Raw genomic sequence first — 17,972 nt, 5'->3', positions numbered from 1 at the left:
TTCTAATGGCACACGCAGTAGTTGTGATGTATGTAACCTTAGTGCCAATGACATTTGTCCTTTGTCACTAACCGTGTCCTCTTACAGTTGCTTGCAGAATAGTTTTTAAAGTATCTCATTTATTTATTTAAGACAGAGAGAAAGAGAATGGGCATGCCAGGGTCTCCAGCAGCTGCAAATGAACTCAACATATGCACCACTTTGTGCATCTGGCTTATGTGAGTCGTGTGGAATTAAACTTGGTTCCTTTGGCTCTGCAAAGGATACACTTAACCACTAAGCCATGTTCCCAGAACCTCACTTAAAAAAAAAAAAAGTTTATTCTCAGAATTATCAATAAAACCTATAACATATGCATTGATTATTTTCTTCAAAAACACTTTGTTTGCCTATTCTTGAATGCAATACTACATGATGATAATGGACAGTTCCATGTATAAAAAGACTCAAACACATAGATCCAAAATCCATTGTTCAAAATGAACAAAACATTCAGAAATGACTGGAAAACTGGGGCTAGGTGATATTTACAAATATTAGAAGATATAAAAGGTATCTTTCTAGGCTTGAGAGATGGGTTAGTCGTTAAGGCACTTGCCTGTGAAGCATAAGGACCCATGTTCCACTGTTCAGATCCCACATAAACCAGATAAACAATGTGATTCAAGCATGCAAGGTCACACAAGTGCACAAAATGGCACATGCATCTGTAGTTTGATTACAGTGACTGGAGGCCCTGACACACTAATCCTCTTTCTCTCTTTGTTCTCACTGTCTTGAATTAAAAAAAAAAAAAGAAAGGGAGAAATGGAGAAAGGGAGAAAGAAAGAAAGAGAGAGAGAGAGAGAGGGAGGGAGGGAGGGAGGGAGGGAGGGAGGGAGGGAGGGAGGGAGGGAGGGAGGAAGGGAGGGAGGGAGGAGTGAAGAAAGCAAACAAGCAAGCAAAAGTAAAAGGCTAATTTGTTGGCCTTGTCTAAAAATAAAACAAAGATAACATCTAGTAAAACTACTAAGCTCCATTCGGTGAGGCTTGGTAGGAGATGACAAATAAAATTCTTCCATTTAGCATATATTTTAGAGCTTGGAAAATGTGGGTCAGTAATGTCAGCAGTCTGTTACATGAGGATGCATTTTGAACACTAATCTAATCAGTTTATGAGTAACTACTCAGTGCATTAGCTTGTATTGAGGTAATTCACTGCTTAAATTTGTATTTAGTTATGTTTAACTTTGTATTGTGTCTAGTTTAAGAAATTAATATTGTACTTAAAGATCTTTTGATTTAAGCCACTGTTAAGAGATGGAAGAGATTCCAGGCCATCCTTTTCTAGTAGTTCTTTGTGCAGTTTGTCAACCTTATCTTCATAAATAACATGTACTGTCAATATACCTCAGAACTCTTAGATGCAATGAAATGCAATTCAGTAAATTTCCTTGATTCACCAATTTTTTGATTATCTTTAAAAAGGCAGATATATTTATTTTAGTAATTTAAGCTCTATAAAAATTCCCATTAATGAATATGAAGTTTGTAGAAATTATATTTCATTCATTTTGAAAAGTAAGCTTTCCCTGAAAATGTCTTTTCACTACTAAGACATTATTCTCTAACTTCTGATTTAAGAGTAATATTGCTTCATGGACTTGGAAAATGTAGATTCCAGCAGCTTTGTACCATTCCAGGTCTTTCCACTGGTGAAGAAATACTACTCCACACTGCTAAATGTGTTTTCTGAACATGGGGAATATGAGTTATAATGCTCTGTACATATATCATTACAGATGAGTTTACTAGAATATGCAAATGAAAGATGAAACACTTTATTTTTGGAAAGTGTCATTTACTTATTTTCTCCCAATTGAAACCTTATCTTATGGGAAGAGGAGTGGACTTAGGAAGCTAGACTGGAGAGACTGCTTAGTGGTTAAGGCATTTGAATGCAAAGCCTAAGGTCCTAGATTCAATTCCCAAGTAACCAACCACAAAAAGCCAGTTGCACAAACCGGTGCATGCATCTGTAGTTCCCTTGTAGTGGCCAGAGTCCCTGGCATGTCCACTCAGTCTCTCACTCCTTGTAAATAAATAAATAAATAAATAAATAAATAAATATTTAAAAAGTACTTAAGAAGCTAACAAGATTAATAAGTCTCATGAAGCTCAGAAATTAACAAGATTCAACATCCCCTCTCCAACATTATAAATGCACAAAACAATTACTGGGAAGAGGATGCTGCCTTTGACTCTCCCATGTCCCTGAAAGTAACTCTTATTCCATGCTACTGTAATCATCCCAGTAAACTCACTGGTTAAACAAACCACATTGGAGTGGAACGGTTTCTTTAGTCTGCCATGGTTACCCTATATGTAATGGATAGACATTTGTCCACAACTTCCCAGTAAAAGTTACATAAGAGAGAGACATCAGGTGGATTCACTTACATGAGTTTAGCATTTGTTCATCTCAGAGTTTTGCAAACATAACAAATACTTCAGATATAAAGGGAAGAGAAAGGAAGGGAGGAGGATACTTAATAGGTTGATATTGTATATATGTAATCACAATGACTGTAATGGGGAGGTAATATGATGGAGAATGGAATTTCAAATGGGAAAGTGTGGGGGTGGGGAGGGAGGGAATTACCATGGGATATATTTTGTAATCATGGAAAATGTTAATAAAAATTAAAAAAAAATACTTCAAGACCGTTTTTGTTATGTAATGAGTTCACTTGGGTCTGTAGCTTCCCAATGGGAAAAAATAAGCTTGATAATTTCTGACATCTTTTCCTTCTTTTTATATTGACTTCTTTGCCTTAAACTTTGGATCGGATTCTGCTAACCTCAGCATCCAGGCATGTTAATCATTTAGGCAGTGCTCATCTCAAGTTGCTAACCCTCAAGGCTGAAGACAGTAAGAGTCATTGAGGTATTTTCAACAGATGGCTGACTGCCAGCTTTTGCCAAATGCTATTATACAGATCCTTGGAGTGACACCAAGAAGTCCTCAGTAATTGCTCTACTCTATCCAGAAACAGTGCAACTTATGGGTGGATCGCCCATGATGAGTGTAGGAGCACTCATGTCATGGGTTTTGGATCCTTGCCTTCCAGGATCACAGGTCCAAGAGATAAACACTATGAGGAGCAAATGACAATTCTTTCCAAACTGGCCCCCAGAGTCATGAAAATTTCCCATCCAAATATTGGAAAATTGCTTACACCACCCACTCATAACAATGGCACATTCCTTGTGTTACCAGAACTGAGAATATGCTGAGCCAGAACTCAGTTTGAGCAGGTCTGCAACCATGCATACTTCTTGTTCTCTTGTGTAGTATCTTAGAGCTCATGTCATACCTGCACAACAGTACTGACATATCTCTCCCCTGTCTTCCCACTATGGTCATTTGAATATTAAATTTAATTCCTGCCTTTCATCATTGCTTTCTACAATCTGTTTTGGGGGTTAGTGTTCATACTTCCTTTGTTAGGACTCCCAGAGTCAGGCATCTGCATGAGGACTACAATAACAATTATAAGTATACTTGTAAACTAAAAAAATAACAGACTGAAATATATGACAATTATTTACAAATGCACTCTTGGTATTCCCAGGGAAAAGCAAAGGTGAGAGAATTGATATCAGTCTTCTGTCTCTGTCAAATTCCAATAAAGAAATGCAATGAAGGCCTATTCTATGGATTCATGGAAAATAGCATGGCATTTTGGAAATTTTCTTGATGAGGGAATTTCTAGCTCTGAAGTAAAACTCTTTCTTCAAGACATCCATCCCTTTAGTATACTCTCCTACCTTTCATGCAAGGTGAATGAGGTTACTGAGTGTGACTGAAAACCAAAACTAAAGCTGTAGTTAAATGTCTGTATTTTAAAACTATACGGACCATTCAAATGAAACAAAATTATGCAATTAAATATACATATGATGGAATGTAACAGGATCTACCCAAGGGAGAAAACTGAAAAGCATGACTGATACTGAAATTCAGAAATTTTTTTTTAGAACCAGCAGTTAACTCCAATTTATTTTACTGGCTCATGAATATTTCTGTGGTAACTGAATTGTATGTTGCTTCCTTTCATTAACTTTTATTGTATTGTAAACAGTAGCACATCATTCTGGCAAAAACATAGCCTGTGAAATCTACTGTTTTTAATGTTCTGTGAATGATAGGGGTATTTTCTCAAATGTATTAAAATGCAATACCTTACTTACCATGAATGAAACACACTAAAATTCAGAATACCCTACAATAGTGAAGAATGTTTGTCATGCAGCTTCCCTTTCTTGCTGAGCTTCAGTGGATATTTTAATTTTATTTATTTTTTTCCATGTTTTATTTTACTGAAGTGAGACACTGTGAGAGAGAGAAAGTGGCAGTCGAGAGAGAGAGAGAGAGAGAGAGAGAGAATGGGTGTGCCATGGCTAGCAATTGCAAATGAACTCTAGATGCGTGAGACACCTTGTTCATATGGCTTTATATGGGTTCTGGGGAATTGAACTCTGGTCCTTAGGCTTTGAATACAAGTGTCTTAACTACTGAACACTCTCCAGCCTGGTATTTTAATTTTCTAAGAACTTGAATAAACAAGCTAAAGATATTCAGGATGTATTAAAAAATTTCCTTTTTATTGTTGCTATGTTTTCCCTTTAGAAGTTCATTCCTTCGTATCCTGTTTTTTCAATAACAAGCCAAGATCTGAGTTTGTTTGTCCACATTAATTAGACTATGACAACATGGGCTAGGATTTGGATTTATTAGTCTAAAAGCAGAACCCACAAGTCATGATGCACACTAGAGTTCCATGTAAAGCAATAAAACAGTGTTAATCTACAGTAATGGTATCTCGATAATTTTCAGGTTTAGGAACAGAGATACCGTTGTTCTCTAAAGGAAGAGCTACAATAAACACAAAGAGACTGTTCAAAAAATTAAAGGCAGTTTATGACTGAACTGTAGTTTAAAATTATATCCAAAACAAACAACATATAAATTGGAAGTTCTGAGTATATATTTACAATATGCTGGAATATATATACATATATACATATATACATATACATATATATATATGCACACACACACACACATGAGTTAAATTTAAATCATTCAGTGGTAGTAGACTGAAATGTTTTCTAGAAAAATGTTTTCTAGACTGTACATACCTAGAATTTCAAGTTCAAGAAAAAATTTTCAGGTTTGACAGATGGCTTAGTAGTTAAGATGCTTGCCTTTGAAACCTAAGGACCCAGGCTTGATTCCTCAAGTAAGCCAGATGCACAAGATGTTACATGCATCTGGGGTTTATTTGCAGTGGTTGGTGGCCCTGTTGCACACATCCTTTCTCTCTATGTGTGTGTTTCTCTCTCTCTCTCTATCAAATAAGTAAGTAAATAAATAAATAAAATTAGGGCTGGAAAGATGACTTAGTGGTAACAGTGCTTGCCTGCAAAGCCTAAAGACCTGGGTTTGATTCCTCAGTACTCACATAAACCAGGCACACAAGATGGTGTAAGCATCTGGAGTTTGTTTGCAGTGGTTGGGATTCCTGGTATGCCCATTTCCTCTTTCCCTTCCTCTCTCTCAAATAAATAAATAAAAATATAATATTAAAAATGGAAAATGTTTTCATAGCTCATACATTTGTTACCACAGTTAGTAGTATCCTTCTCTTTGGTAAGATATTATGTGCTTATTAAATCTTCAGCTCAAGAACATAATTAATTGAAAAGAATGGTATGAATGTGTATTCCTTATGTATATATGTGCCTATGCATGTGTGTATGTACATTGATGCATGTTTGTGTATGGGTGTATAGATACATACATGGGCATTCAAGCTAGAGGTTAGCCTTGGGTATTATTCCTCTGAAATGAAATTTCTCCTCTTTGATGACAGGATTTCTCAGTGGCCTTGAACATATCATTGTACTTTACTGTCCAGTGATCCTTAGGTAAATGCCTGATTTTGTCTTCCCAGTGTTTGGATTACAGATGTCTGCTATACAAACCAAATATTGTTATGTGGTTCCTGCGGATCAAACTTAGGCTAACATGTTTTCATAGCAAGTACTTTTTAACTGAAGTATCTCTCTCACCCTAAATTTATGTTCTATGATATTAGTTGTCAGAATGATATTCTTGTATAAATAAAATGTTCATATATTGAATTAGCATTGAATGGAAGACAGAATCTCTGAATTTAGGTTGATATGCAAAGGTATTGCTGAAGCTTCATTTCAAGACATATTAATAACTTTTGCTTTAATAAAAATTCATTCAGGAAAAGGCCATCCTTCTTAGAACATATGAAATCATCTAATAAAGATCTCAAATTTCAGCAAGTTTTTGATACTAATTTATAGATAAGATATGAAAGTCTTCATTTATAGAGGAGCTGCAGTTAGCTTGAAATAAACTATAACATTATACATCCTTAACAAAGCAAGTTGATATATGCTAAGTAAGAATCATGGCATCTCTCTATTCATATATTGGAAATATTCTGTGTAATTCCCTTATATGAAAATAATTGTTTTAGGGACACTACCCTAGTGAATAAAACATATGTCCCTGCAAGAAGCTACCTTCCCTTCCCTCATGTGAGTATACAAGAAGGCTCTGGCTATGAAGTAGATGGAGCCCTCACCAGATGCAAAGTCTGCCAGCAACTTAATTGTGTTGCTTATCAATCACCAAGTATAAAGCATTTAGTTCCAGAAGCTGAAAAAAAGCCCAAGATACATTGCATATGTTATAAGTTACATGGCACTCTTCTCCCTCTCACAGAAACAACTAATTTTTGAGATGAAATAAAATAATTGTCATATTATTTATTTTATTGTTGCTTAAGTTTGCTCAATTTGATTATTTGTTGTAGATAGTGCAAGTTATTCATTTATTTGTATAAATCATTTAAACCAACTGGAAGAAACTCAAGTGGATCTACTTGTTTTTTTTGGGGGGGGGGTCCTAATGTACAGTTAACCTTTTAACTGTTGTCAGTAGATACTGTCATGAAAAAGCATCAAATCTTCCATGATCTACTCAAAACACAAAGGATTCCAATAGTGTGGGAAAAAAAAAATTAAGCTTTGGAATAGGCAGATCTGGGTTCAAACATTTTCCTGATTATGGTGTATGTGCCTTTGAACACATAACTTAATCTCCTTCAAGACATTTCCTTGACATAAAATGTCTTTCATAGCACTTACATATAACATTGGATGAAAGAATTACAAAAGCATGTGTAAATACCATAAAATAAGAAAATGGTTATTGTTTTTTGAACCCAAGAAGACAAAGGAATTTTCAATGAAAGCCAAAAAGTAAATAAATAAGTGATATGTTTCAAAATATCTAATACTATATAATACTTAAGATTTTACATTTTTTGTAATTTGTTTCAGTGTGGTATTAAACAGTATGGTGACAATAGGCTAAAATAATGCATATTTGAGAAAGATAAAACTTTTGGAAAGTTTTCATTTTAGGAAATAAATGTTTGACAAAGAGGATCTGTTTAACTTGATGTAGAGATTACATAATACATGTATGTATTGAAATATATTAGCCAATCTATATGTGTATGCATAATAATCAAACATTAAGGCTCAAGCATAGGGCCTTGGACATGCTAGGCAAGTATTCAATACAGTGAGCTAATCTCCCCCAATATGTTTATATTCTATGTGTCAATCTATACCTATCAAACTCTCTATCAAAAAAGTAATTGTTATCTCAATTTTCCAGGTGCTAACTTACTCTCCGTTGGAGAATCTGCTTCTCTTTCTCAGATAGATGCAGATCCTAAGGAGAGAGCTGCCCCAACATACCTCAAAAGGGGCCCGACTGAAACTAAGGAAAATTGGCAAAACAAGCAAGGGTGATATTTTCCTGATGAACCGGATACCAGCACAAAGGGGGAAGGAGACCAACACAGAGAAAAATCAACTCCTACCAAATCAGAGAGCCAGAGCCTCAGAGGCCCCCAACACCTCAGCACTGAAGCAGACCAAAAATGAACCCAACATGGCTCAGGGAAATTTTGCGGAAGAGGGGGAGGAAAGAATGTCAGAGTCACATGTTGGGTCATGATATGCAGAGACATTTATCGTACCAATAACCGTGGGCTAACTCCATTTACATCAACAAGGAGGGTCCAGTGGGAGGGGGTAGATCACAGATGAGCCTAAACAATGGTACCAAACTGCCTGTATTTGCTGAAAAGAAAACTAATAAATTAAATAAAAAAAAATGATTTTTAGAATATAGGTTTTTTTTTTAATATCCTCACTTATTTGAAGATGTCACTGACAGTTACAGTAACACACAGGAAATCTGAGATTGAACTGGCAATATGAGAGTCTTAGCACAGTTAAGTAAGGTGATTATCACTCATTTCTAGCTTCTCTCAGTTTTATACTGAAAACAGCTAATCTCAGGTTAAAATTTAGGGATTTACCAAAAAGTCTGCATATACCATTTGATCTTCCTAATTCAAGACTTCCCATTTTAGCACTGGTATGTCCCTTAATGTAACTTCCTCAATACCCTTGTTTTCATAGATGAGGCACGTGAGTCTAGGTTCAGGGAGTGGCTGCATTCTGAAGTAAGCCAGTTACTGACAGCTGATCATGATGGTACAAGAACAGTACAATTATTCACATATTTAGCACTATTCTGGATTGTGGGATGATCTATGTCTATATTATCCTTTACTTTGCATAATATCTGTGATGCCCAGCCTCTCATTAGACCCGTTTCAGATCTTAAATAGGAAGCAGGAAGAAGTAGTCTTCATTTATAGCCTTTCCTGTCAGGTAAAATATCAAACATTCTGAAATTTTGTGGGGAATGATACAATGGAGAATGCTTAACTACATCTTAGAATGTCTCTTCTGATGACACTACTATTACCACAACTATTGAGGCAGGGCTTTAGATCCAGTGAGCCATGCTCATTGTGTTATAGCTGATTCTTCTAAAACTGCATACATATGTGGAAATCTAATAGATATAAAAACAGAAGTTCCTTTCACCTTGCTAATTAGTCAGAGCTCTAATAGGTATAAAAACGGAAGTTCCTTTCCTCTTGCTAACTGAATAATAATAAATATATGTATTCATATTTATGATTTAACCCCAGTCTTCCTGCTGGTAAGCTTGTCAATTTCTACTATTTTAACTGCTCAATTACAACTGACTTTCACACTGTATTCCTATTCCCACTATAATCACTTCAAGAATTTTCTCCTAAAATATTTTCACAGTTTTTAAATTGGCTGCCCTTCCGGGGTCTTTCATTTTCCATGCTGTTGTCAAATCTAATAATAACACTCCACTAACTAAATTCCATCAGCAGCTCCCTATGACCTGAGCAATAAATCCCAGAACTACGGAGCATGCAGAGCTCGTCAAACTCTGGTCCTGATTAGCTCTTGTTCATCTAGTGCCATTATCTTCCTTTTCTATTACCCCCAGTCATAACCGACTGTGTAAACCACACACTGTTTCAAGACTATTGCATCGTTGTACATGCTGTTCCCTCCGTGTGAAGAATACCACACACTTCCCCTTATGCAGGGGTTCAATGAACCATTCAAATAACAGACAGGCTCCTGCTTTCAGCAAAAGATTCACTGTACCTATTTGAGTTTTCATAATACCTTTCAGATTCAAATACATGCTGTTACCTGCACACTAGTTTTCCCCAGTGAGCCATGTATTGAAGACAGGTACTTAATCATCATTAGAACTCTAAAGTCTAATATAATACATGGCATTCAAAAACATGTCAATTCACATGTGTTACATGAGTGAATGAATGGGTGGAGACAAAGCAAAGAAATCAGGAAACAACTTTAAAGAACCAATGAAGATGAAATTCAAAACAAGCTATGCTATAATAATCCAGGAGTATGCATAATATTATACTATATTATTGATAATACATAGTTTATGATGTTATTAAATAATATATTTATATGTATATATTATATGAGGTATGTGTGTTTTAGGGAGCTGTTAACATGACTGACAATAAGTATATTTTGGTGTTCCTAAATCAGTATATAGACTAACGAATAATATGGACTTTTCTGCAATGTTTTATTAGGATTTGGTAGGAATGTAAATTGGGAGATTGTACCAGAAAAGGAAATACTGAAACTTACATGCAAACTATGGGACATGCATGACTTAGATATATTCACATATGTTGTTTAAGGCATAAACATTAGATACTTCAGGGGTTAATAGGAAGAACAAATAGTAAAATTAATGCTTGAGCTGAGCAGGTAGCTCAGTTTGTACAGGGCTTGTATAATAGGCAGGAAGCCCTGGATTGCAGCCCCAGTACCATATAAACAGGGAATTGTGGTATAGTCCTGCAATCCCTAAACTGAGGAGATGGAGGCTACAGGATTAGAAGTTCAAGGGCATCCATCCTCAGCTACACAGCAGTGTTAACACCTGCTTGGGGTATACAAAGCCCCCTTTTCAATAAACTAACCAAACAGATAAATAAAAATAATTAAACGAGAAAGAATGTTTTACTAATAGAATTGCTGTGCAGTTAAAGTGGAATATGCTTCTTAGGGGAAAAACTTATTAAACCATAAGCTTTCATTTAGGGGTTACTTCTTCCTTCCTATTAAAACCCAACTCAAGTAACAAAGAGGAATTCTGAAATTTTTCTGCCACTCCTCACATGTGTCACACTACTCTATGATGATTGGCCTGTTACTTCCTTCTGAGGGATATAGGTTCCAGTTTTAACAACAGAAGTAAATGAGATCAATAAGAACGGTTTGCATAGGAGAAAGAGGAGATTAGTGAACAAAGTCACTCCGATGTAATTGAGATAAAAGTATCATTTTATAATGTTATATCTTTTAAAATGTGCACAAACATTCTCAATGTCCTTATGACAACAAATGCCCAGAGTGCAATAAACAAAGGCTTTTTATTTTTTTTAATTTTTGGTTTTTCGAGGTAGGGCTTCACTCTAGCCCAGGCCAAACTCACTGAGATCCTCTTATCTCTGCCTTCCAAGTGCTGGGATTATAAGTTTGTGTCACCACCAAGTCTTCTTTCGGGCATGACAAGTAAACAGCTTTTCTATTGGCCATGAGGTAGGCACAATTCAGAGCAGCTTCAATCAGAACCTCTTGGGAACTACCAGGTGGTTACTGGCCTGTATTCAGGTATTAGGGATACCTGGCTAGGCTCTTAATAAAATTTTCACTAGTCCTTTTGTGAAATGCTTCAGGAGAAAATATTTCTGAAGTCAGAAATTTCTTCATAATCCTTCTCTCATTAGTTGAGCCTCAAGACATTTTTTTTTAATGGGTTTTAATTTTAATAGCTCCATGATAAATAATCTTTCAGATAAGTATGTGATTTTAAAATAAATTTGGTGCTATTTTCTCGTGCTGTGTGTATTTTTCTATCCAAATTCCCCAACAGTACCATAAGTCTGAAATATTATGTCCTGTGAGTCAAATTTTATATTGAAGTTTTTCAAAATTTGAGTCATCCATTTTCATGGGATATTTTTAATATAATTACAAGGATTGAATCAGTAGTTTGGAATTTTTTCATAAAAATTGTAAACATCTATAAAATTGTATATACATTCATACTTATTTTATGTTGGTGACTCTAATTTGAAAGCTGTGTTGCTGATTGGATGATAGTAACTTTAATTATGTACAAAGTTTAAAGTATAATATTTAAAATCTTTTAAATCTTTATTGTCTGTAGAAAAACTATAATTCTACTCAACATTTTATAAAAGTTCAAATTCTATTAGATTGCAATATCCTCTTATTTTAAGCAAGCATATTTTTATTCTAATTCATTTAGAATACATGTTTCTTTAATTTATCACCCATTTATTTATAGAAGTAAAATTGAAGCAGGTATGAACAGCATTAAATTAAATATAAATTATATGTTTTTGGAATAACTGTATCTAGTACTAATTTACTACTATAATAATGTAACCTTGAATTAAAAAATGTTTTGGATGAACAAAAACATAAAATGAACATATATATTTCAACTAATATCTTCTAAACTTGTAAAAATCAGTATTTTATATCCATTAATACTGTTAGACCAACCTCTGTATCTGTGAGATCCATCCATGTTGCTAAATTCAATGTGATTTTCATCAGCCCAGTAGAGTCTATGGTTCACATAATCTATTGTTAGAGCCATTGGCCTCCAAATCTTGGTTTCTATAACAACACTCTGATTGGTTCCATCCATTCCAGCACGGCCAATGTGAGGATATTCACAGCAGTCAATCCAATACAAATACCTGGGGGAGATAACAATAGCCATTTTGTTTACAGATACTCCAGGGATGGAACATCACAAATTCTTTCTTTTTTTTTTTTTGATCAACTCTCCTAAATTAATTCTTTCTGTATATATGAACTGTACTTTTCACTGACATCCTTTAATGAATGATTTTATTATACTTTTTTTTTTTTTTACAAAACTTGATTTTAAACCTCTGTTCTCTTTAGTACACAGAGCAGAAGAGACAATTTTAATAGTGTTAGGAGATGTAAGCTTTTAAGAAGTAATATAGGAAAAAAAAATTTATTCTTCTATGTATGTATGCATGTCTCTGTATGGATTTATATTTGCCTACTTACCTGCCTATCTATCTATCATCTCTTTTCATTCTTATCTGTGAAAAATACAAAAAAATAATTCACATAAACACATTGATTGTTTCAGTATGCACTATCACTGTGTGGTGGTGGTTTGATTCAGGTGACCCCCATAAACTTAGGTGTTCTGAATGCTAGGTTCCCAGCTAATGGAGATTTGGGAATTAACACCTCCTGGAAGCAGTGTGTTGTTGGCGGTATGTTTATGGGTATTATAGCCAGTTTCCCCATGCCAGCGTTTAGCACACTCTCCTGTGGCTGTTGTTCCCTTTATGTTGGCCAGGGAGTGATGTCAACCCGTGACTCAAGCCATTGTTTCCTCCTGCCAGCATGGAGCATCTTCTCATGTCTGTAAGCCAAAATAAACCTTTTATTTATTTATTTTTTTCCTCAAAACCTGCTCTTGGTTGTGTGATATCTGCCATCAATGTGAACCTGACTGCAACACTGTGGTAACTTCTATCTGGTAATAATTACTGACATTTAAACTGATTTAAATCAAATAAGTAAAATGAACTAAGTGGTTTTCCACATTATTCATATTTCAGACAATGGGACAGATGCAAATAAAATTACTATTGATATTAATATTAACTATCCTGATAAATATACATTTTTACAAAGCTCAGAGAAGTAAAAATTACTAAGAAATATCACTCTATTTAAGCTATTTTTAATTGAAATAGGAATTGTCACTCTAGTTTATTATATGTATTTTCTCTACTATCATGAAAATTTAAGTTAAAGAATCTTATGTGTCCTTGTCATATTCACACTTGTTAATTTATTAATGAAACTATTTTTTCAAGCTTTACCTTTTCTTACTGCTAGTATAATTCTTGAAAATTAAACTTTCTTGTTGGGAAATTTTGTAACTAAGATATTATATAAAATTATTCTGCATGGGTTAGAAACAATGCTATTTTGTTTAATTTTAAAATGCCCTATAAGATAATTATTCTTCTAAATTTTTGTTCTGCTATTTGGCTCAAATATATAATAGAAGAACAGATTAATGGGGGTGAAAAGGCCTAAGTGAGGTCAGGGGAAGAGATTGAGTAAAGGAAAGGTAGAGGGAGAGCTAATCAAAATCTAAGAGCATATAAATAAATCATATGTAAACCTATTTTTCTGGACAATGGAAAACACAGGAGCCATATATTGTTACTAGAAAAATTTCAGTGCCAGGAATGTGATACCTTCCAATGAATTGTTGGCCAGGGAGGTCCCTGATGCCCCCAAAACATTACAGGCCATTGTTGAAGCCATTGGTTTCTCACCAGCAGTAGATGGTAAAACCCTATTGCTGAAGACTCTACATACTTGGGCTGCAGGGTCACTGAGAAAACCTGCTGGAGCTGAGCTGAAAACCTCCTCCATGTAGATCAGCTGACAGAAAGCCACACTGCATGCAGTTCAATGGGAGAAGAGAAATCACCAGTGAAGATATCCAACAGTGAGCATTGCAAGCCTTATATTTGGCCAGCCAGACCAAATGAGCCAACGGGTGCAAAAAGTAGCATGTCTGTTATGGGAGAAAGCAACCACCCTTTAATTTGACTGGAGGCCTATTCCATGGGAGGGAATATATCCCTGATACTGAAAATGTACAACAGGGGTAGTCATGAGCCCTAAGAGTGTAATTTCTACTGTTGTCTGGGTAAAAGTATATACTGTGCTTACCAAATTGCTTAATAAGTACTTCTCTTAATGTTCATACCCACATATTAATGTTACTCTCACTTTTGGTTAGAAAAGCTTCCCTTTTCAGATGGCAGTGACCTTGGGATGACTCAGAAGGCACCATGGTCCTGAGAAGAAGTGACAGAGGAGTGCTCAGCACTGCAATATCTCTATCAGACCTTCCAAGGCTCAGGGTCCATTGTGGAAGAGGTGGCTGAAAGAATGTAAGAGCCAAAGGAAGGGTAGGACTACTTACAACATGCTCCTCCAGACACAAAATGGCCTGAATATCCACGACATCAATCTACACAAGGCCATCATAATAGGAAGAAAAGATCATGACATCAAAATAAAAAAGAGACTGATTGAGAGGGGGAGGGGATATGATGGAGAGTGGAGTTTCAAAGGGAAAAGTGGGGGTAAAGAGGGAATTACCATTACCATGGGATATTGTTTACAATTATGGGAGTTGTCAATAAAAATATATTCTAAAAATATTCTCAAGATAAACATATCAAATGCAAGTGGAAAGATATTGTTGACAATTATATTGAGTATGTAAAAAATATTATGTAACTTGTTCTTTCATATCCAAAATGTCATTAAAGCCTTTTGTATGGAGAATAGCAAGAAAACAATATTTTTTCTAAGCACCAATCAAAAGGCAGAATTTTGGGCTAGGGATGAAGTTCGGTAAGTTGAGTACTTGATAGCATGTATGAAACTCTGGGTTCAATACCCAGCAACATATATAATAAGGCGTGATGGCACAGTCCTATAATCCAAACATTTGGAAGCAGGGAGCAGGAGTATCAGAATTTCAAGGCTATCTTTGGCTACACAGTAAATATGAGGCCAGCTAGGAGCACAAGAATCCCATTTTAAAGGTAAAATTCTGTGAATCCAAGTCCAAACAGTGCTCTTATGAGTCAAAATTTAGACCTTAATCTAGAAATATTAAATAAGTCTCTCATTGGGTAACTCTGAGTTACTAGTGAACTCTGAACTCACTTAGAAAATTTCAAATTAGCAAGCACTAATAGATGACAAAGTCCTTAAAAAATAATGTGCTTTGTCTTTGAGTATTAGACTAATTTAGAGTATTTTTCTTTTGAAGAGCAAACATTTGTCAGCAAAATATATCTTCTCAAATAGACCTATCATGCTTTCTCATAACTGAATGAAGTAGCCCCTTGCTTCCATACTAGCTAAAGTGGCAAAAAAGATCAAAATAGGAAATGGAAGCAGAGAGAAGTTATAATGATGAGTGGTTCATCTGTTGAAACAATTCAGAACAGTTCTTGCATTGTGTGTCTGAATCTTTGGAATGCTGATATATTAACTTTTCTCTAATAAATATTATCAGCTCTCACTAATTCCTTACATAAAAATACATAAGGATTTGTAGTGGTTTTAATGAGAATGTATGCCTCCCATCATCTCAGGTAGTTTTGATTAAGATTTCTGCTTAAATTTCCAGCACCCTTCTGGATGAGGTGTCAATGTGGGAAGACAATGGAGTCCAGCTCAAGGATGTGGAGAGAGAGAAAAAAAAGAGGTTTTACCAATAAATGGATCCCAACATGTTGTTAGAACTTATTGAATATAAAAATTATTTTTGAGACCATTAATAAATTATAAAGCTAAAATGGTCTATAGTTCATGTAACTGCAATTCTAAGTTTTCACCTTCTGGATTTATTTTTTTCATGTGGTCAGCATTAGCACAATCATGCACTAAAATGTCAAGAAAATACAAGTCATATTTCATACAGGCCAATAAAGTTGGGTAAATTTCCCTCATCTGAATCCTCTCCTTGAAATTGAATACCTTCATTAGTTTGAGGCTATACATGTCTCAAAATCATTACTCACTATTGAAATATGTAAAAACCAGTTCTGGTCAGAGTTCCTTGTTTTAATCTCATATTTTTTAGTTACGTGCCTTCACTATGCCATTTGTCTTGCTTTATTTTTAATTACAAAGATATTTTCACAAACACATAATTTACACTGCTTCCTTCTCCATAAGTTATTTATAAATTGTTGTTCCTATTTTCAGTGCAACTTAGAACACCAAATATATTTGAGAAATGCTATGTAAAACATCATCACTTTATCTTACGATAGTTCTGAGCTTTCATTGAGGTACATGGCATTGTGATTTGGTACCTGGAACTGTAGGATATCTGCTTTTATACAATACCTTTTAGGCAATAAAATAGTCTTAAAGCTGTTCATAGGATTAATTCACCAGAAAATACAGGGCTCAGTAGAATTTCTGTTCTCTACTATAGGTTTAGTTGAATAACATATGATGAAAGAATCTCATGCTGCATAAACACAGAACCCTCTGAGTAAGTCAGTGGTAGAACATTTATGATAAATCCTAAAGCCATGTGTAAGAAGATAGAGAACTTCATTCTGAAAAAATTCCCAGAGGCCATTTTATGTAGAAGGTATCTCTAAGTGCTGGGGACACACAGGTAAAAAGGTAGCATTTGTACTTCAAAGATTTCTCTGGTGAATTCAGTACATGTGAAAATAACACTATGATAAAATTGAAGCATATTTAGGAAAAACTATTTTACTGCTCTCATACAAAAGAGTGAATGGTAATTGTATCCAAATGGGGGAAGTCTTGACTAGTATCTTGTTCTCAGTTACAGTTATTTGAACCCCAGCCCAGCTTTTAAAGCAAATTTTGATTTATTTTTGTAAGAATGATGCTCTTTTATCTTTTTTCAGATTTTATAACAAAGTGTAACGACAGAAGATTTTGATTCTATAAAAGGTAGTTAATATATATATATATCTTTATACTGTCACTGGTCATCTGAGTGATAAACTGAGACTACAATGTAAATTTTTAAGTATAGCATATATGTATGTGATACATGCCTAGGCTTTTGCAAAAAAGATGCAATTATAATAAGAACAAGGACCAGGTCTCTAGAAGTATTGTAGAACAGCTTATTGTCTAATATGTAATATGTAGATTCTTAAGTAAGCAAACCATAAAAAGAGATTACTTTCTTTGAAATACCAAATCCTCCCACTGCTATGTAATTAATGTCCCAGAGCTTAGTTTTTCTCAAATGTTGAAAATGATAATAAAAATTTATGTTCATGGGTTACTGTGAGAATTGAATGAGATAACAGAGAAAACAAAGTTTGATCTCAGAAAAGCACAACAGTTAACCCATTACCAATAATATTATTTCAATTACCCTGGATTCTGCATTTATGGATTAATATATTTTTGACTTAGTAATTAATACACACTGAGTTGTTTCCCAATTAGATGTGGATTATTTATGAGCTACTACATGTGCTTCCTGGATGTTATGGGTATTGTTACATGATTTTTAGATTGAAGTACTTGTCAGTCAAAAGAAAATGATGCATATACACTGTATCACTGGGAGACACTATTATTTCATTACCTGTGAGTATTTACAGCACAAGGTTGGCTTTAGCTACTGTACAAAGTAGTTCACATCTGAGGGCAAATATCTCTCACTGAGTCTATGTGCTTTTTTCATATTTGTTTATATGTTTTCACTAAGCAAAATAGATATT

The 17,972-nt window shown here is 34.7% G+C and overlaps 1 protein-coding gene across 2 annotated transcripts in view; it reads right to left on the bottom strand.

Annotated features, from left to right (window-relative positions):
- Lrp1b (LDL receptor related protein 1B) overlaps positions 1-17,972 on the bottom strand; it is a 2,087,209-nt gene that overhangs the window by 229,350 nt on the left and 1,839,887 nt on the right. For both annotated transcript variants that reach the window (XM_045147485.1, XM_045147484.1), the window contains one exon: positions 12,148-12,347. In XM_045147485.1, coding sequence (XP_045003420.1) covers positions 12,148-12,347 — 200 coding nt within the window. The remainder of the gene's footprint in view (positions 1-12,147; positions 12,348-17,972) is intronic.

This window comes from Jaculus jaculus, chromosome 4, assembly GCF_020740685.1.
Source record: "Jaculus jaculus isolate mJacJac1 chromosome 4, mJacJac1.mat.Y.cur, whole genome shotgun sequence".
In the NCBI taxonomy this organism is placed as follows: Eukaryota; Metazoa; Chordata; class Mammalia; order Rodentia; family Dipodidae; genus Jaculus; species Jaculus jaculus.
The sequence above is the reverse complement of the archived record's forward strand: the minus strand, read 5'-3'. Positions and strand labels throughout refer to the sequence as shown.